At 51.6% G+C, this 21390-nt stretch overlaps 2 protein-coding genes across 2 annotated transcripts in view; both read left to right on the top strand.

The window, feature by feature from the left end:
* The window catches only part of FAM131A (family with sequence similarity 131 member A), a 105132-nt gene extending 92355 nt beyond the window's left edge, over positions 1-12777 (top strand). Inside the window, exons 4-5 of the mRNA XM_048506945.1 lie at positions 5815-5943; positions 8236-12777. Coding sequence (XP_048362902.1) covers positions 5815-5943; positions 8236-8768 — 662 coding nt within the window. The 3' untranslated portion in view covers positions 8769-12777. The remainder of the gene's footprint in view (positions 1-5814; positions 5944-8235) is intronic.
* Positions 12778-15655: 2878 nt separating this feature from the next.
* On the top strand, positions 15656-20899 carry HSPB7 (heat shock protein family B (small) member 7). The gene is made up of 3 exons (XM_048505439.1): positions 15656-15849; positions 18731-18885; positions 19141-20899. Exons 1-3 carry the CDS (start codon positions 15705-15707, stop codon positions 19312-19314), a joined length of 474 nt encoding a protein of 157 aa, XP_048361396.1. The 5' UTR covers positions 15656-15704; the 3' UTR covers positions 19315-20899.
* The last annotated feature ends 491 nt before the right edge of the window (positions 20900-21390 follow it).

Here is a 21390-nt window from a genome sequence, read left to right as displayed (position 1 = left end):
TTAGTGGCTCTGTTGCTAAATTTCTCTCACTGATTCTAAAAATGAAGTCCTGCTAAAAACGTGGAATTGGATAAAGGGTTCATTTACTGAATTTGCTCCCCGCTTTTAACCTTGTCATTTTAATGTGTATGGATCGTAACTTATTTTTTGTATGCTGATAAAAATACTTGTATTTGTGTAACAACATACAATACGCATCCTGTAGTCAGTGGTGGGATCCAAAAATTTTAGCAACAGGTTCCCATGGTGGTGGGATTTAAACTGTGGTGTAGCGCCAATGGGGCTGGGCGAGACACGACCGGGGCGTGGCCAGGCATTCTGGGGGCGGGGCATTGCTGGGCAGGGCTGTGGCAAGGACGCAGCCGCTGCGCCGGTCCTTGGGCGGGAAACGAATGCACGCAGGCGCAGGCTGCCACGCACGCCAGTGCACCTCCTGCTAGACTGCTTCAAGTTCTGCGCGCTACTGCTGAGAGGAGGGGCGTAACTAAGGCAAAAATCACGTGGCAAAATCACCCATTAGTAACCCCCTCTCGGCACACACAAATAATTAGTAACCTACTCTCGGGAACCTGTGAGAACCTGCTGGATCCCACCTCTGCCTGTAGTCCCTTTAGGTTAGAAGCAGATTATGAAACGTTTAAAGGGATAAAACTCATGGTTAGAAACCTGGCACCTAAATGGCTGATTTTTCACAGTAAAAATGCCCCGTTGCTAGCACAGAGAATAGTCCAGGGCAGCTCTGGGTGCTGCAGCGTGTCTGCCATGTCGTTGCCCTGGCACTGCCCTGCGGCCTTGGCTTTCCTCTGCAAATTTCCAGAACCGCAAAGGTTGAGGTTCTTTTGAAATATCCCTTTGTTGCTCCGGGGCTGCCGCTGCTGTGCAAAACTCCTCAGCAGCAGAAACATTTTTCCCGCCTCGCTTTTGTGGCCTGCCCCACCAATGGACAGGTGCTGAGAATTGGTGCCTCCCCCGCCCCTGCAGTGGAAAAAAACCCCAGAGGGCATAACCTTGGTTTTTAGACAGAAAAGTGGTGTGGGCAGGTGCCGCAAATGGGAGGGTGGCGATTTTCTGGCACACATAAGGATTTTAGACCGAGGGGGGGGGCTGATTCTCAGTACCTGTTTTGTGTTCAGAGTTACTTAAAACTAAAATAGTGAAAGTGAGTGGGGGGGGAAAGGGGGGGAGATTCAGCCAATCAGAACGTGGGAAACACAGGTTGTCCACCACGCATGGTGGAAGACATTACGGAAGAGCTCGCGGTGCAAACGGGGAAGAGCCAGGCTCATGAAGAAACAGTTGGGGCATAACCAGAGGTGGGATCCAGCAGGTTCTCACAGGTTCCCGAGAGTAGGTGACTAATTATTTGTGTGTGCCGAGAGGGGGTGACTCATTGGTGATTTTGCCACGTGGTTTTGGCCTGAGTGACGCCCCTCCTCTCAGCAGCAGCGCGCAGAACTTGAAGCAGTCTAGCAGGAGGTGCCCCGGCGTGCGTGGCAGCCTGCGCCTGCGTGCGTTCGTTTCCCGCCCCAGGACCGGCGCAGCGGCTGCGTCCTTGCCACAGCCCCACCCAGGAATGCCCTGCCCCCGGAATGCCCGGCCACGCCCCCGCCGTGCCCTGCCCAGCCCCATTGGCGCTACGCCACAGTTTGAATCCCACCACCATGGGCACCTGTTACTAAAATTTTTGGACCCCACCACTGGGCAGAACACACTGGCTCTGCCTCGAAACCCACGAAGGAGCAGTGAGGAGTCAAAAGCAGGGCAAAAAACGCCTCAGCGAAGACGCTCCTGGATCTGCCACAAGGCATTTTGACCGTGAAAAAAATCAGCCAAAGAAAGCGGGGGTGTTCCAAAAAGAGCTACACATCTCCAGGTGGGATTGGGAGGTCTCTCAGACTTACAGCTGATCTCCAGACGACAAGAATTGGTTTCCTTGGAGAAAAAGTCTGCTTTGGAGGGTGTTTGTGGCGTTATACCGTACTGAGGTTCCGCCCCAGGCTTAAAACCCCCATCTCCAGGAATTTCCCAAGCCAGAGTTAACAACTCTAATTCCAAAGGCAAGAGCCGGCGTGGTGGTGAACTGGTGGAGAACTGGGCTGGATTCCCCCCTCCTCCATATGAGTGGCAGACTTCAATCTGGGGGTCCAGGTTTGTTTCCCCGTTCCTCCACATGCAGCCTGCTGGGTGACCTGGGGCTAGCCAATGTTCTCTTTTAACACGATTGTCGATGTTTGCTGTTTATATTGGGTGACCTTGGGCTAGTCACAGCTTCTCAGAGCTCTCTCAGCCCCACCTACCTCACAGGGTGTTTGTTGTGAGGGGGGAAGGGCAAGGAGATTGTCAGCCCCTTTGAGTCTCCTGCAGGAGAGAAAGGGGGATATACATCCAAACTCTTCTTCTGCTATATTTATGGATGTTTTGTAGTTTGATGTTATGGTTATTGATGTTTGCTGTTATGCTGTTGTTGTTCGCCACCCTGAGCCCTTCGGGGGAGGGCGGTATACAAATTGAACCATACAATACAACACAACTCTCTCAGCCCCACCTGTCTTTAGCTTTAAAAGGGGCTTGGACAGATTTATGGAGGAGAAGTCAATCTATGGCTACCCATCTTGATCCTCCTTGATCTGAGATTGCAAATGCCTTAGCAGACCAGGTGCTCAGGAGCAGCAGCAGCAGCAGAAGGCCCTTGCTTTCACCTCCTGCCTGTGAGCTCCCAAAGGCACCTGGTGGGCCACTGCGAGTAGCAGAGTGCTGGACTAGATGGACTCTGGTCTGATCCAGCAGGCTAGTTCTTATGTTCTTATGTCTCACAAATCCCTTCCGCGCATGCAGAATAATTAGTCCACTTTCACCATTGTTTGCAAGTGAATTCTTCTATTCCTCCCAGGGAAATCCAGCTGCAAAGTGCATTGAAAGTGGATTGAAAGTGTATTATTCTGCAGGTGCGGAAAGGGCCAAAGTATTTCCTGTGGGGAGAGGAAGGGAAGGCAATTGTAAGCTGCTTTGAGACTTCTTAAAGTTAGAGAAAAGAGGGGTATAAAAACCAACTCTTCAACTGAAAAAACCTGGTCTCTGGTTGTCCCCTGCCCCAATTTAAGAGACAGGGACTTTGGGCCTTTCCCCACTTACCTTAAGCCCCGTGCTACTCCCCTCAAGTAGCGCGGGGTCCCCCTGCACTCCCCACGACAGGGGCGGCAACATCGCAGCCGCTCCAACGCTGCCACTGTCGCGTCCCCTCAGTGCTCGGCATCCCTGGCGCTGGAGAAAACGGCGCCCTTTGATGTCTCTGCGCAGAGCGCGGGGTTGTGGGGACGCCCAGGCATGCGGCATAGGGGGGATCCTTGTGAGTGGGGAAACGCCCAAAGAAAGCAGGGTTTGAGTGTCAGATCTTGGCTGGTGGGTTGTCGAAGGCTTTCATGGCCGGATTCAACTGGTTCTGGTGGGTTTTCCGGGCCACACAGCCTGGAAAACCCACCAGAATCACTTGGCTTTGGAGAATATACGAGGAGCCGCTGGCCCCAAGCCGTTTAAAGCTTTAAAGGTAAGAACCCAGGGCTTGGAATTGGCCCCAAAGCCGATGAACTGCCAGCGCCCACGGACCTTTGATCCAATCCAGCAAATAATCTCGGCTTTTCTCCAATGATTGTGGCTTCAGGGTGGGAGAGAGAGAGAGACCGTGAAGTCATGCATGAAATTTGAGAAATGGTGTCTGTGCCCTATCTCTGTTCCCCCACCCCGCTCCATCTACACTTCCTCTCTTCCTGGGAAGCACAGAAACATCTTTCTTTCTCCAAGCCTGTGATGTTATCCAAAAAAAATCCCCGTTCCCCAATAATATATGCAAATGAGGTGGCATCATGCTAATTTTCTTAATTTGCACATCTTTATCTCGCTAGTTGAATTTGGGCGATGGGACTTTTTCCCTTGCCTTGCTGTTGTTATATTTCTACTTGGCCCAAGGCAGGGAGTCATTTTTAATTTGCATATATATTTTGAATCTGTGAGTGTGTGTAGAACTAACAGTGGCTTATGGTGATATCTTTACTGGGGCCCACCAAGTGCTTTTAGGGAGCAGGCGGGGGTAGGCGGGGTTTCTGCTCAGAAGGACTTCTGATTGGCTGTGCAGATTAAAAGGTACTGTCACAAATAGGCCTTTTCCAGGGCCCGTTTTGATGCTTTTCCATCAGCCAATCTAATGGGCAGATTTCAAAAAATTCCACGACATAGGAGACTATGTGTTTGCAACTCAGGGGAAGTGGACTCTGTATTACATATTTTATTGCATTGTGAACTCCATAAAGGGGAAAGGGAGGCTTTAATTCATCCATTGTTTATCCAGTACAGAAATTTAACTAGAGTTAATTCCGATTCAGTTCTTGTGAGAATTTTGCTGGAAGACCGAGTTTCTCTTATATCTCAGCAGGTAGCTAAATTTTGTATGGTGGCATATAGTAAGAGAAGAATCATGTTGGGACCAAGAGCCAGACCACATGAGGGTGACCGTAATAATGCTACAAGCTGATGATATTCTTTGTGTGGATTTCTGTATTGTGGATTTCTGTACAAATTCGGTTTTTTCTTTTGTTTATTGTTCTTCCTTTTTCTTGTTCTCCCTTTTCTTTTCTCTTATTCTTTTTGCTGGCCTAATGGGTCGCATTGAATAAAACTGACTGATTGTCAAGGCCAAATATCATACAATCCATGTAAAATCTAACTCACTAGGTGAGTATCATTTCAACATTATCTTACAATCATAAATATACAAGAAATTTTTTTTTTGTAAATCAGTACGCCGTCAGGTATGGCTATAGCTCGATTAGGTTTTTATTTCGGCAGTCCTTTGTCAAGCCAATAATTGTTGTACAAAGTATTCTTTTTCCTTACTCCTCTAGGAGCACAACTGTTTTTTCGTACACTAGATCTCACATGAGATCCTGATATCCAGAGAGAAGGACTATTTAAAGAAGAGCCATTCAAGTGAAATTTGAATTCAGTTTGGAAACTATCTAGTATAAGAAAAAACAGTTGTGCTCCTAGAGGAATAAGGAAAAAGAATACTTTGTACAACAATCATTGGCTTGACAAAGGACTGCCGAAATAAAAACCTAATCTAGAGGTTTTATAGCCATACCTGATGGTGTACTGACTTACAAAAAAAATTTCTTGTATATTTATGATTGTAAGATAATGTTGAAATGATACTCACCTAGTGAGTTGGAGTACGCATGGGTGTAATATTTGTGACAGTACCTGTTGTACACCTGCCTTGATTATTAATGTGCAGATTAAAAGGCATCCTGTCAAACAAAACTCATCCTTGAAATGTTGAAGAGCGACTACTGGAGTTATTATATGTCCTCACTTTCTAACCTTTTGTGGTAGCTCCACCTACTGTGGCAGCCATTTTGTGATTGGGGCTGCCTCTTGGGGAAGCCATTTTGTGGTTGTACCCAGAATTCCAAAGGTGCCCTCCAGGTCGAAAAGATTGGGGATACCAATTGAAGGCATCTGTCAGGAATGGAGCTGGCGTCAGGAACTGCCAATGAACAACTTGGCGTGGATACTGGATGTTTTCCCTGGAGATGGAGAAAGCAGCAGCCAAGTCTTCCATCCTCCCCCCACATTTAGATCCAGCCCAGTTTCTGTCATTTTAATAGTCATTTGTAATTTTTTGTTATCAATGTGAGCCAATTTAGATTTCCATTTTGGCTATAATCAACAAACCCTTGTTCGGGATGTGATCTTGTGACCCATTCTTTTCTTTGGGCCCTGCCTCTCTGCCCACGATTGACAGCTGTTGTTCCTTCTCAGGGGTCGCTGAACAGTTTGCCATCGCTGAAGCCAAACTGCGGGCCTGGTCCTCCGTGGACGGGGATGATTCAAACGACGAATCCTATGACGAGGACTTTGCCACCCCTACTGAGTCCACCCAACCGGCCGGTAGGTCAGCAGACGGTGTATCCGGTGGCGGCCAGCAGGGGGCGCCTCAAGCAGATCTCTCCTTTCTTCACGGCAGGGCGAGTCCTGCTGGCCGGTGTTCAATGTGCCTCTGCCTTGAACTCCACATTGAGTTTGGAGGCGGGGCACAGTTACAAGGGTGCAGGGCAGAGGCGTATTGGGGAAAATGGCGCATGGAGACAACAATTTCTCTGGGTGCCTCCTGCACTTGGGCAGGGGCCTCGGGGACATGGCTCGAGGGGCCGAGCCCTGCCCACAGCCTCCATGCAAGCCGGTTTTTGCCCTCACCATCTGGGGTGGGGGGCGGAGCTTGGCAGCGGCAGGCGGCCCAGAGCGGTGCTGCAGCCACCTGTAGCTGAGTCCTGCCCCCGCCTCCACTTTCTTTCTTTCTTTCTTTCTTTCTTTCTTTCTTTCTTTCTTTCTTTCTTTATTTATTTATTTATTTATTTATTTATTTATTTATTTATAATAAGTTTTCTATACTGCCCCTCCCCAGAAGGGCTCTGGGCGGTGAACAACATAACAACAAACAATCACATTAAAACCCAATTAAAACAGCGGATTAAACAAGATTACAGCGGCATCCAGCATAAAAACTTTGTAAAACTGCAGGGAGGCAGTGGGGCTCAGTGGCACTGGTCTGGAGCACATGCCATTCGGTCATGTGTGGGGGGCACCGGGTGGCCAAAAGGCATGCATCCGTGGCTGTACACCTCTGGTGCGGGGCACAGCTGTGGGGGGGGGGGCGAAACCCAGGTGAGGCCCGGGCATCATTGTACACCGCCACGGCCCTGCTCTACAGGATCAGTTCTTCTGCGGAAAAAAAATGGCGGCTTGGGGGTGTGGGTTGCGTGGGGTCACGCAGCTGCTGAACTTCCTTCCCTCTCCAAACGTTGCCTTCCCCAGGCTCTGAGAAATGGCCTTTGTGGACAGCGCATTCCAAGGGTCTAAGACCGTGGTGGCGAACCTTTGGCACGCCAGATGTTATGGACTACAATTCCCATCTGCCCCTGCCAATTGGCCATGCTGGCAGGGGCTGATGGGAATTGTAGTCCATAACATCTGGAGTGCCAAAGGTTCACCACCACTGGTCTAAGACCTTGTGCCATCCACCAAATGTTGCCGATTTCGGACATGGGCTGCGTCTACCCTTTCTCTCCCAGGGACATCTCTTCCCCCGTGACTTACCATAGGTCACGCTGGCCCTTCAGAAGGTTTTGCCCAGAGCGAGCCAAACAGCTGGCGAGCAAGGACTGGCGAAGTGTGCAATCTTTCTCCTTCTGTGCAAAGGAAAGCTCCTTTCTCTCTCCCCCCCCCCAATTAATTGCTGACAAATCTGGGTCTATTTACATATCAAAGAAAGTCAGCAGCGATCTGCTGGTGTGGAATGGAAGGAAAGTTCTAATTATTCTTCTGTATAATTAGAATGAGTGGGCAATAGAACGGAGGAGGAGGCATGGGTGGGAACGCTGCCCCCTTCTGGCCAGTAGGAGACTTACATCATAGGGCCCACAGCTGTGGCAGAAAGCCACGGACCCACCACCAGGAGGTTTACAGGATCTGTGGCTGGTATCTTCAGAGGTGTATCACAGAGAGAAGTGTGCTACACACTGGGTCCAGTATAGCACACTTCTCTCTGTGATACACCTCTGAAGATGCCAGCCACAGATAGAATCATAGAGTTGGAAGATACCCCAAGGGCCATCAAGTCCAACCCCCTGCAACGCAGGAACAGACAATTGAAGCACTCCTGACATATGCTGATCCAGCCTTTGTTTAAAAACCTCCAAAGGAGGAGACTCCCCAACTCTCCGAGGCAGTGAATCCCCCTGTTGAACAGCCCTGATGCAGGCGAAATGTTTGGAACGAGATCTACCAGACCACGGCCACATAGCTCAGAAAACCTTGCTGCGGTTGTACGCCCACACGCCATCCGGTTCTTTGCTGAGCAAAATCCCGTAGCCAATCTTACTCCGAGTCCTCGCACAGTCTCGCTCCGGTTGTCCAGGTTTAGTTGTCCGAGGCAGAAGCCATTTCCTTGAGGTAGGTCATAAAATATACTGACAGATTGTTCGTACACGGTATAGAGGCGTCCCACTCGAGTCCGGTGCTCCCAGTAGGCGACGCTGCACCAGTGGCTTCGTTTAATCGCGTCTGGTGATATGCTCAGAAAACCTGTTGAATCTGGCCCCGAAAGCCTTCGACGATACGAACCCGTCTTCTTTGTCCCGGCCTTTCCTGATGCTAACGGCCCTTCTTTTTGTTGTCTTGCAGACGCTGCCAACCAGCTCCCGCCCAGCACTTTGCTGAGGGGCTTCCTGCGCAGCCGCCTGTGTCAGCTGAACGCCCGGCAAGGCTCTTGCGACCCGGAGAGCGACTCCTCCCAGACCACCATCTCTCCGGAGACTTTGTGTTCCAGCCTCTGCAGTCTGGAGGACAGCCTGTTCCTCAAGGAGCTGGGCTCGCCTTCCGAACTGGCCGTCAAGCTGCTGGGCTCCCTGTCCAGCGGGGAGGAGATGCTCCCCTCCAAGTTGCCTACACAGACAGCCGGAGAATGTGCCTTCCGGAGCCTGGCGCAGCTCGAGTGCCAGGACTCTATGTACTCCATGTCCTTCACCGAGTCCTGCCTCTCCCCCACGGAGGACGAGGGGATCCCGTGCAAGGACTACCAGGGGGGCTGCAAAATCCACGGGGACAGCTGCCAGGTCCGGAGGAAAGTGTCCGACGTGGCCTCCTCCGGCGTGGTGTCGCTCGACGACAACGAGGAGGACGAGGAAGAGCAAGAGGAGGACACTGGGGAACAGTGAATTCCTGCGCCCTCCATGGCATGCTGCACCTGCCATCTTGTCTCACTCTGTGGCATTCTTCCGTGACCCTGCTCCGTGGCCCATCGTTCTCTTGACAGGAGGGTTCCGTCCCGAACTCCCCGGGCTGCGTCCTGGGCCTGCGTCGGGCAAAGGAAGGCTGGTTCGAAGCAAACCGACGACCGACTCGCCCGCCCCTGTCCTGTGCCCCATTCACCTCCACTGTGCCATCTGATTCCAACCATGTAATCCGGAGGGGCCTTTCACGTGGCTTCGTGGATTTTGCCTGCTGCATTTTCTCTCTCTCTCTTTCGTGGCCTGTTTTGTTTTTCTTGCATGAGAATGTCTTGGAAAGGGGTGGGAAGAAAAGCCCCAAGCGAAATACTGAACCCCGGGGCGGCGCAGGCTGGACTCGCCACCGTCTGGGCCGGTTCAGAGCATGCTGCGTGCCCCGGGCCCCCTGGCGGAGCGGCGCCTTGTGGCTGTCCAGGTGGCATGGCTAAACGCTTGCGAAGCAGACCTGTAACGTTTTCCGAAGACAATTGAAAAACTATTTACCGCCCTGTACGGCCCCTTCCAGACTCCTCCGGCTGAGGGCCCAGGGCTGAAGCGGAATGTGGAATGCAATGGATGCTTAACATGTTTATGCCTTTTTAAAAACAAACAAAAGAAACATACAAAAACTGTTGTCTGGGCCCAGACGGGCCACTTCTTGGCTTTTACGGTGTTGAATTTTATACTGTGGCTTCCCCGGAAGAAACAGGCGAGGCAGGGGGTGAGGGACGCGCTAGTGGGCTACGCCTCGAAGCACGGGGCGCTGTGGGGTCCTCCTCTCCCCCACGCCCGCCCCTACTCCCTCAGGAGAAGGCAGGAGCATGATCGAAGGCCACAGGGGGTGGCCCGTCCTTTCGCCCCAGATCTTTTCTATATTTTTGTATGTGCGTCTCCGTGTAGCTGTTGTTAGGGGCGCCGGTGCCCTGGCCAATCAGAGCGGGCGATACTGTGATCCTCATCCCAGCCTGTCCCCTGTTAATAGGACCTGTGTGACACTTGGCTAGCAAGGGCTCCCGGTCCTCCCCTATGAAGCAGCTCCTCGAGAGAGTGGTACTCATGCGCCAGGCTGGGCCCAGGAAAGCAATGGGTTGGCGGTGGGGAAAAGTGCCCGGTCTGAGCATTTGTGCAACGCATGTGTCTCTTTTTTGCCAGGGTAACGGTCAAGACCGCTCCCAAAGGATCCTGGGAATTTTAGAGCCTTCTGGGTCAAAGGTCCTTCACCTTCACTTCCCCACGCTACTTGGAACAGTTAAGTTTCCCGGAGAGAGGGGAACATCTAGGAAACAAGCTCTCGGTACAGCCAGAGATACATGCCTGCACCCCCCCCCCCGTTAGCTTGCCTTCCTTCCCAGGCACACATGTACATGAATGTATCCATGCGCGCGCACATCAATAGGGTCATCAACCTCTGGTTGGGCCTAGAGGTCTCCCCGGATAATGAGAGGTCTTCGAATCACAAAAAATTGACAGTTTTAGAGTGGACTCTATGGTATGCCATTGGGCAGGGGTGTCGAACATGTGACCCAGGGTCTGTGAGCCAGCTGAGACAACCCCCCCTTACTCCTGATCGGGAGTGAAGGGGGGGTCACCACAGCTGGCTCCTGGGCTTGAGAACTCCTCTCAAGGCAGCCATCCCACCCCGCTGTGGGCTTGCCAGTCCAGCACCCACCCCCCCATCCGTGCCTGGTCCGACCAAGTCACATTCATGTCCTATCTCCGTGGTGGCAAACCTTCGGCACTCCAGATGTTATGGACAACAATACCTATCAGCCCCTGCGAGCTGGCAGGGGCTGATGGGAATTGTAGTCCATAACATCTGGAGTGCCAAAGGTTCGCCACCACTGTCCTATCTGGTCCTCCTGGTAAATGAGTCTGACACCTCTGCTGTAGTGTCTGGAGCTGCGGAAGTCGAGCGCCATCCAGGAATTTCCCAGCCCTGATTTTTTTTCCGTGACGTGACCTTGTTTTCTATTTTTAGCACAACGGCTCAAGACACAAAAGCCGTATCCTGCCCTCCCCCCGCCCAGTCCCTTTGTCAGGTAAATGAGCCTACAAAGAGATATCCCTGCAAATGCATAGGAAGGGAAACACACCCTGTGTCCAAGACAGGTGGCGGAGCCTCCGGCCCCAAACGCATGCAACTCAAGCATGAGTATTGAAGCACATGAATGCAGACCTAAACTCCCATCGGGTACATTCCTCTGAGCCTTGCCGTCCATTCTCCTTTTAAGCAGGCGCTCGGGGATATGCAGGATGTGGTCTCGGGCGTAGAATTTGGCAGCTGCTACAGAATCTCAACCTGTTTTGCTGGGTGTCTGTTTTGGGTAAGGGGCGAGGGAGACTCTTCCGCACACGCAGAATAATACACTTTCAATCCGCTTTCACAATTGTTTGCAAGTGGATTTGGCTCTTCCGCACAGCAAAATGCCGCTGCAAAGTGCATTGAAAGTGGATTGAAAGTGCGTTATTCTGCATGTGCGGAAGGGGCCTAAAGGTTGGACTGGGTTGGGACAAATTTTCGAACAGCAAAGGTATAGCTGCTTAGTGACCCAACTCAGATCTGGGCGGTATGGGGGAACATGGGTTTTTAACCCTTCTACCCAGCCTGGTTGGTTTGGCTGGTGAAAAAACTACCACCGTCTTTCCCAGTGCTGTTCTTAGGTCTTTAAAAGAAAAGAAAGAGAGAGGTGTCTTGGGAGCTCTCATGGGGTCAGGAAAAACCAATATTGTGGTTAATTTTGAGGAACCAGAGAAGGTTTCCTGTCCCCTGGGAGGGAACGGGGTCATTCAGTTCTTGTTTCTGTTCTGTCACCCTCTCTCTCGTTGTGTCCCAGACCTAGGGTTAGGGTTGCCAACTCCAGATCAGGAAATACCCTGGAGAATTTGGGTTGGAATCCGAGGAGGGCAGGATTTGGGAGGAGAGGGATGTCAATAGGGTATAACTGCAGAGTCCACCTTCCAAACTGTCCGTTTCCCCCAGGGGGAACTGGTCTCTGACTCCTGGAGATCAGTGGTAACAGCCAGAGATCTCCAGCCTCCACTTGGAAGTGGGCAACCCTGCCTGAGCCACCCTCTCTGTAGGATGGGAGCCCTCCCTATCAAAAAGACCATGCAAAAAGTCCCGTGGGGGTGTGTGTTTCATCAAGAAAGGGGTGGGCTTCGGAAGAGTTCAGGGGTGCAAAGAATCGGGGGGAGGGTTGAGACCTGGGGGAGGGGGCCAACGTGCCTGGCTCTGCCTTCTGGAAAAAGTAGGGTGCATTTTTATAACACTCACCCCACTCCTTGGGCGACCGTGTTTGCACTAGGGAACGGTCGGATTCTTTCGTTTTAACGCTGCTGGCTGGAGGCTTTTAGGGGTAACGTAAAAGGGTGCCTCGAGCGTGATTCCTGGAGGCCAGAAGGGTAGACAGACGAGGTAGGAGAACCACTATGAGGCTCAAAACCAGGGTCCTCCAGTATTGGGACACAGGAGAGCGTTATCGCTTTCTTGGGTTGCTGACTATGAACAAGAGAGATAATTTCCCCTGGAGAAAACGGCTTCTCTGCAGGGCGGACTTGATGACGTTATACCCTACTGTTCCCAGCCTGTGCCCCAAATTGCCAGGAGTTTCCAGGCTCGGCCACCCTATTCGACTCTCCCCTACCCAAACTCTGTTTTGGGTGCAATCCTGTGACCCCCACCCCCCTCCCCACTGCCCAATTCTGGGGGCAGCCCCATCCTCACCAATTGCCCTCGATGCCTGTGCAGAGCTGTGTTCCAAAGCCTATGCATTCTCCCACCCACCCCACCCCCACGCTCTCTGTCCCTTGCACTCTCCCCCTAACCAATGCACAATATTGTACCCCGTCTGACCCTCTTTCTGCCCTTCTCCCGGAGTACGCCCCTGGCTGGTATGAGTGTCTATTTTGTTCTGTTTGTATCTGTAATTCATTAAAAGGGTGGTTTTGCCCGACCGGTCTCTTGTCTCTGTGAATGTGGAATGCCCCCTCCCTTCTTTGCTCACCCCCCCCCCCGTCCCTCCAGTAATCGTGACACATCGTCTGTACCAGGGTGTCCCCCAGAGGTGGGATCCCGCAGGTTCTCGCAGGTTCCCGAGAGTAGGTTGCTAATTATTTGTGTGGGCCGAGAGGGGGTTACTAATGGGTGATTTTGCCACGTGATTTTTGCCTTAGTGACACCCCTCCTCTCAGCAGTAGCGCGCAGAACTTGAAGCAGTCTAGCAGGAGGTGCCCCGGCGTGCGTAGGTGCTCCGCGCCAGATTTATCTGCTTCCTCACTTTGAGGACTGGCACATGCTACGCTGCGTCCTTGCCACAGCCCCGCCCAGGAATGCCCCGCCCCTGGAATGCCCGGCCACGCCCCCGGAATGCCCCGCCCAGCCCCATTGGCGCTACGCCACAGTTTGAATCCCACCACCATGGGAACCTGTTACTAAAATTTTTGGATCCCACCACTGGTGTCCCCCATGTAGTGCCCGCCGACGACCTTTCCTGTGCCCACCAAGTGTTTCTCGGAAGCGGCTGGGGCCCTGTCAAGCTTTTGCCTAGAAAGGCCTCCGATCGCCTATTGGCGATTTATTAATTTTACAAACAGATTTTTTTCTAAAATGTTATGCTGGCTACTGTATCGCCACGACACGGTGATCCCCCCTACCGTGTGGTGAGGAGGTTAAACTTTAGCCAACGGTTGGCGGCTGGCTCCTTCGCCCGCAGGCAGCATTTTGTTTGAGCCTGTTTAGCGAGAGGGGTGGCCTATGCGTCAAACTATAAATAAAGAAAAAATGGTTGTGGCGCCCGCTGTGTTGTGTCGGAATCCCAGATACGCCTGCAGGCTCAAAAGGGTTGGGGACCCTGGCCGTCCGCATATTTTAGGGACCTGGCTGGTAACCCTTTCCAGACGGATGACTGAGGAGGAACTCTGTGTGGTATGAAAGGTTCCGGGCTGGTTCTTGAAGGAGGAGAAGCGTTTGGATTTCTCTCCTGTAAGGAATCTCAAAGAGGCTTACAAACTCCTTTCCCTTCCTCTCCCTGCAACAGACACCTTGTGAGGTAGGTGGGGCTGAGAGAGTTCGGAGAGAGCTGTGACTGGCCAAGGTCTCCCAGTAGGTTTCATGCGGAGGAACAGGGAAACAAACCCAGTTTACCAGATAAGAGTCTGCTGCTCATGTGGGAGGAGTGGGGAATCAAACCGTGTTCTCCGGGTTTGGGTTCACTGCTCTCAAGCGCTACACCACACTGGCTCTCGGGAGAATCGGCTGGCATGGAATGGATGCCTTCCCTGAACATCGCTGGGGAATGGGTGGGGGGTGGAGCTCCCCAATTTCCGGGAAGCCTGTCCTATCCCAATGGGGATTCCCTGCTCTGCTTCCAGGACGTCCTCACAAGAATGTCTGAAAACTACTGGCTCCGTTTGGAGAACATGGGCTGGTTGGGATACCTGCACATGGTGCAGTTTTTCTCAGTACAAGTTAGCGGGAGGCCCTCAACACAGAGTCCCGCTCCTGTCGGCATTCGGAAATGGTGCCATCCAGGCAGGTATGTACCGTACATGGATAGGGTTGCCAAACTCCAGGGGTCGGCGGGAGATGCCCTGGCATTACGAGTGGTCTCTAAGCAACTAAGATCAGTTCGCCTGGAGGATATGGCTGCTTCGGAAGAAGAAGAAGAGTTGGATTTGCCACCTTTCTCTCCTGTAAGGAAGCTCAAAGGGACTTACAATCTCCTTGCCCTTCCCCCCCTCCACAACAAACACCCTGTGAAGTAGGTGGGGCTGAGAGAGTTCCAAAGAACTGTGACAAGCCCAAGGTCACCAAGGTCGATTCCGCACCTAAGTTTGAGCTGCGTTCGACCTAAGTGCTCCGCACAGACACTGGGATCGATGTGGTTTTATACCTGCTTCGCCCCGTGTAACGGTCAAATTTCCGACTCCAGCTGGGAACGACTACTTTTTCAGGGAACCACGCTCGAACTCAGCTTGATTCCAGTAAAGTGCAGAATCTCTGGTGCCAGGAGTCCCCCATTCAGCCAATCACAGCTGAGTGTTTCAGGCATGTGTACAGCTGGCCAATCAAAAAACGCCACCTTTGTCCCTCCATTCCTGTGGCAGTTTTTTTATAACGTGTGTGGGGATAGACGGAACATGGCCGTAGAACAATAGCCAATCGGAACGGAGCGGTGGAGAGGCACAGGATGATTCCGCCCTCCGAGCTGGGATCAAGCTGGTTGCAGTGTGGAACAACAATGGCTTCGACCTAGGTCAGTACCCTTCTCAGGGAACTGGGTCGAACCTATTTTACTCATATGCGGAATTGCCCCAAGATGGCATGTGTTGGACTGCACAGGTGAATCTAGTTCACCAGATAAGCTTCCACAGCTCAAGTGGCAGAGTGGGGAATCAAACCCGGTTCTCCAGATTAGAGTGCACCTGCTCTTAACCACTACACCCTGCTGGTGGCCTCTATAATGTTATTCCTGGCAGGGGTCCTTCCCAACCCTGGATGCTGACCCTGCCCTCCCCCCTGCTCCACCTCCAAAATCTCCAGGAATTTAAAAACCTTGAGTTGGCAACTCTCTCTCAGCCTCGGTTGTCACGGACAACAGCAGCTTCCAGGTAACCACGGAGCCGAACTGGTGTCTTTTGGTGGGGGCTGCGTGGCCTGCTCCTTTCCCTGTCCCCTCTCCCTCCCAGCGACCGACTGCTATCAGAGAATGCAGCTCCTTATCTAGCATTCCAGGGCCTGGGACTCAGAGGGCACGGCGGCTCAGCTAATTATGGGCATCTCTCGACTCCTTCCCTGGCCCGACCCCCTCGCCCCATCGCCAGGAATCCGAACGCTCTATCCCCTTGACCCGTCCCAGTTTGGAGCTGCCACCGTAGCCGGAGGCCATGACTTCGGTCAGCTCCTCGTCCACCTTTCGCTCAGAGCGCATCAGCACCTACAGCCCGGCAGAGACCTGTTTCGAACCCCGGCTGGACCCAGCGCACGGGATCTTCAGCCCAGGGCGGGCACGGGAGTCCTACGGATACGCAGGTGAGCGCTGAATAGGGTTGGGCCTGAGTCTCCTTTCCAGCTTTTGGAATGGAAGTCAGTAGGGTTGCCAATCTCCAGGGGAGCCCTGGGAATCTCCCTGAATTACAGCCCATTTCCAGGCAATAAAGGTCAGTTTGCCTGAAGAAATGGCTGCTTTCGAGGGCGGAGTCCATGACATTGTATCCTGTTGTGGTCCCTCCCCTCCGCAAACCCCGCCCTCTTCGGGCTCCACCCCCCAAAATCTCCAATAAGTGTTTCAATGTATACCCCGCTTTTCTCTACATCGAAGGAGTTTCAAAGTGGCATACAAGATCCTTCCCTTCCCCTCCCCACATTAGAAACTTTGGGAGGTAAATGGGTCTGAGAGAGTTCTGAGACAACTGTGACTAGTTTATGGCCATCCAGCAGGCTTCATGCAGAGGAGAGGGGAATCAAACCCAGAGGAGAGGGGAATCAAACCCAGGAGCAGCAGTGGCGTAGGAGGTTAAGAGCTCGTGTTTCTAATCTGGAGGAACCAGGTTTGATTCCCTGCTCTGCCGCCTGAGCTGTGGAGGCTTATCTGGGGAATTCAGATTAGCCTGTACACTCCCACACACACCAGCTGGGTGACCTTGGGCTAGTCACAGCTTCTCGGAGCTCTCTCAGCCCCACCTACCTCACAGGGTATTTGTTAAGAGGGGGGAAGGGCAAGGAGATTGTCAGCCCCTTTGAGTCTTCTGCAGGAGAGAAAGGGGGGATATAAATCCAAACTCCTCTTCTTCTTCTCCAGGTTAGAGGCCACTGCTCTTAACTTATTCCCAACTTAGAGTTGGCAACCTTGAAGCCGGGGTTGATCCGGTGTTGCCCAGGCAAAAGTTTGCTGCACCTCTTGGGTCTCCTCGTGGAGTACTGTGTTCAGTGCTGGTCGCCACATCTCAAAAGGGATATCGTAAAGATAGAAAAAGTGCAGAGAAGGGCAACGAGGATGATTGAGGGACTGGAGCACCTTCCTTATGAGGAGAGGCTGCAGCGTTTGGGGCTCTTTAGTTTGGAGAGGAGACGTCTGAGGGAGGATATGATTGAAGTCTATAAAATTATGCATGGGGTAGAAAATGTTGACAGAGAGACATTTTTCTCTCTTTCTCACAATACTAGAACCAGGGGGCACACATTGAAAATGCTGGGGGGAAGAATTAGGACAAATAAAAGGAAACATTTCTGCACACAACGTGTGATTGGTGTTTGGAATATGCTGCCACAGGAGGTGGTGATGGCCACTAACCTGGATAGCTTTAAAAGGGGCTTGGACAGATTTATGGAGGAGGATCTATGGCTACTAACCTTGATCCTCCTTGATCTCAGATTGCAAATGCCTTAGCAGACCAGGTGCTCAGGAGCAGCAGCAGCGGCAGCAGCAGCGGCAGCAGGCCATTGCTTTCACCTCCTGCATGTGAGCTCCAAAGGCACCTGGTGGGCCACTGCGAGTAGCAGAGTGCTGGACTAGATGGACTCAGGTCTGATCCAGCAGGCTCTTTCTCGTGTTCTTATTGAGAGGCATTCCCAAAGTAATGAAGCAGCTGGAAAACAGCTGGAGCCTTCCTGGAATTGCAACTGAAAGGCAACTTTGGAGGGTGCGCTTTGCAGTACCCCATCTCTGCCGAGCTTCTTCTGCTCTCCAAACTGCCCCCCACCCCCCGGTAATATCCAGCCATTTCCTAAGCTGGAGTTGGCAACTCAAGGGTGAGATGGGAGGGGAAGGGAGGGGGTTTGGGGAGGGGAAGGATGGCCACATGAATCCACCCTTCATTTAGGGTTGCCCGGTTCCTGCTGTCCACAACAGATGACATGTACATATTTGTCTGATTGTCTTTGAAGGCTACCAAAGGTAGCATTCACCACTGTGGAGACACTCCCCTTTGTAAGGATGCAACGTGTCATAATAGGGTAGGGAAAGATGCCTTTGAGGAGAAATTGCTTTCTGTGCAGGTATTCAAGGGGTGGGATTCTATACCCTTTGAACAACAATGCCAAGCAGATATCAATCAAGAGTTTCTTATCAATTGCGCTACGCCCACATTGTTAGTGTAATACATATAGTGTAACCAGTGGAAAGTGCAAAAACATCAGAGCCTCAACTCTTATTATTGGTTGAGCATCAATATCACTAGGCAGTTGTCAGTCAAGGTGACTAAATGATGTCATCTTCACTCGGTCCTATATCCTATATCTTTGTCCATATAGGTGCTTGGACGGGACCTCTTCTTAGGAGATAATCAATCACTTATCAGAATATGCAGCTATTGATAAGTGATTGATTATCTCCTAAGAAGAGGTCCCGTCCAAGCACCTATACGGACGAAGATACAGGATATAGGACCGAGTGAAGACGACATCGTTTAGTCACCTTGACTATGTTGTATAGTGATGTGATATGTGCAGTATTGTAAGAGTCCAGGCTCTGATGTTTTTGCACTTTTCACTGGTTGCACTTTATGTATGGCACTTTATGTGGGCGTGGCGCAATTGATAAAATAGCGGTTGATGCAGCGCGTTTGTTGTTGGTGGAGTTGTTAACGTTGCATCCATTGAGAAATTTATACATTCTATACCCTTTGCCCAGCATAGGCCCGGGATACTAGGGCAGCCAGCATTAAATTGGGCCAATCCTGAGAGATCTGGGGTGGAATCCAGGGAGGGTGGAGTTTGGGGGGAGGGATGGACCTCCGTGGGATACAATGTCACAGAGTCCCCCCTCCAAATCAGCCATTTCTTCCAGCGGAGCTGATCTCCATAGTGTAAAGATCAATTGTAATTCCAGAAGTTCTCCAGGTTCCACCTGGAGGTTGGCAGCCCTAATTTTCCCCCAGTGTCTCCTTTACCCCTCTGCCTCTCCCCGTCGCAGGCTCACCTCCTTCTGGGCATCCCTCCACCCTGGGGAGCAGCAACGTGGTAGCCAGTGGGGACAAATACCAGGTCCTGGCCGACGTCAGCCAGTTCGAGCCCCACGACATTGTGGTGACCACCTACAACTGCTGCATTGTCATCCAGGCGGAGAAGGTGAGAAGGCCCAGGCAGAGCTGTGTGGGTTTTTTATTTAGAGAAATCTGGCCACCATGGTCTGGTAATTTTTTCTCCTAACATTTTGCCCGCATCCACATTACCGGGACATGAAGATGCCAGCCACAGATGTGGGCAAAACAATAGGAACAATAACTACTGGAGCATGGCCACAAAGTGCAGAAAACCTGCAACACTCAGCAAAACAAAACAAGGTTTGCAAAAATTATATACTTGTGTTTGCTTGCCCTGCAGGTGGCAGAAGATGGCACCGTCTCCAACACCTTCACCCATAAGTGCCAGCTCCCAGCAGACATGGATCCCTTGTCTATAAGCTGTGCTCTGAATGACTCTGGCATGTTGGTCATCACCGCCAAACGGCGAGTCCTGACTCCACCCCCTGTCTACCGCAGTGAAGTCAAACTGTAAGCTGCCCCCACTGCTCACACACACCAAACACTTTAATACCCCCTATTAGTTCTTCCTAATGTTTACCCAAAAACATTTTTGATTTAATTTCAACCCATTCTAGCCCGACCTTCTGAGGTTGTGCTGCTGAGATGGAGGCAGTTGCATTAAATAGACTTGGGACTGGTTCAAAGCAGGTTGCCACTCCAAGAGAGATACATCCATCATTTGCTGGGCCCGTAACCCATCTGGCAGTGTCATAGACTCAGCTGGTGACACATAGGCTCAACACCACCTGTGCTGCTGGCGGTTGCAAGTGATCTGAGCCCCAAAGATGGATTGGCATCATCTTCTTCATACCCAACTAGCTGTAAATTTGGCCTACTGATTTATCTAAATAATTTGTCCCCATCTTTTCTGTTCAGTCGGGGCTCAAAGCACTTTATTTATTCTGTCCTTCTCTTCAGTAGTCCCTCCATCAGATCTTTAAGGAGAGCTTTTCCCAGGGTCTGACACACTTACAAGAATGGCACAGATACAGACAAGCAGCAAGGTGTCACCACAATGGTTAGTGTCAGATCCAGGTTCCAATCCATACTTTGCCATGGTGACTGTTTGGTGACAGGGCCAAGGATGCCCACCCATGGCAGAGAAGGGGTTCAAACCCAGATCTAAATCCAGCATTCTTACACATGGCCCACAGACTTTTTGAACCTATGGGCATCTTTGGAATTCTGACACTGGGTGGGAACAACCACAAAATGGCTGCCTTGAGAGCCAGAGCCAATCTCAAAATGGCCACCGTGGGAGACAGAGTCACAGGAAGCCAAAGTGCAGAAGATAGGTGTATATATACTGGGAAAGAGAAGGGTAAGGGAGAATAAAACCAATTTTGTGTTGGCAGTTGCCACCAAAACAATGTTATTTTAATATGTACAGGCAATCAGATCTCCCACCTGGCTCCCCCATTTCCTAATAGCACTCTGCTGGGGACCCCCGCTGTAACCACTACACTATATCCCACTGCCTGTCTACACACACGACGTTCTTTTAAGTGTATCAGGCCCCGGGGAAAGCTTTTCGTAAGATCTCAGTTAACGTTGGCAGTCGAGGAGGCGGCCTTTGGCTAAGCACCTCTTCGGATCCCACCTGTGGAGACGCCAGCTGCTCCTTCTGTTCTCTGGCCCGAACTAGCCTATGCCAGCACGGTTTTCCATTTTCTCCCCCCCCCCTTCCTATCCACAGGATTCCAGCCATCTCTCTCACAGCAGAGAACCGCAGAAAAGAAAATTAGAGCCCTGAAAACAAGACTAGGATAATAAGGTGTAAAATCAGGGCTGGAGGATGTGATCTTGGCTTCTGGCAATGCTGTTTAATTTTTTTTTTTTAAAGTAGGCCACATACCACAGTACTCTGTAAGCAGCATGGAACTAGAACAGAATTTGGCTTCAGGGTGAGGATCTAGTTTTTACTTTGAATGGGATATTACCTGGAGCAGCAGTGGCGTAGTGGCTAAGATCAGGTGCATGCTGATCTGGAGGAACCGGGTTTGATTCCCAGCTCTGCCGCTCGAGTTGTGGAGGCTTATCTGGGGAATTCAGATTAGCCTGCGCACTCCCACACACGCCAGCTGGGTGACCTTGGGCTAGTCACAGCTTTCCAGAGCTCTCTCAGGCCCACCTACCTCACAGGGTGTTTGTTGTGAGGGGGGAAGGGCAAGGAGATTGTAAGCCCCTTTGAGTCTCCTACAGGAGAGAAAGGGCGGATATAAATCCAAACTCCTCCTCCTCCTCTTCTTCTTCAATTCATGCCCCCCCCCTTTGTAATGGTGTCTCTTTCCATCCCGCCAACCTTTGGGGTACCTGGCAGTGCCATGGCAAAATTAGGATCCGGGTCTCCGCATTGGCTAGTGTATCCACAAGGACACAGTAAAATCTTGTCTGGAGTAACGCTTGCCCAATATCTGCCTTGCAAAATACGTGCCTAAAGGGATTATGAGAGAACAATGCTCCCGCATGGGAAAGTGTTCCCATCCCCAGCCCTGGACTATCCACCCTGTGAAGACCAAGGATTTGTTAGTTTGCCCCAAGTGTTCCT

This window comes from Sphaerodactylus townsendi, linkage group LG08, assembly GCF_021028975.2.
Source record: "Sphaerodactylus townsendi isolate TG3544 linkage group LG08, MPM_Stown_v2.3, whole genome shotgun sequence".
NCBI classification, from domain to species: Eukaryota; Metazoa; Chordata; class Lepidosauria; order Squamata; family Sphaerodactylidae; genus Sphaerodactylus; species Sphaerodactylus townsendi.
This window is presented reverse-complemented; position numbering and strand designations above follow the sequence as displayed.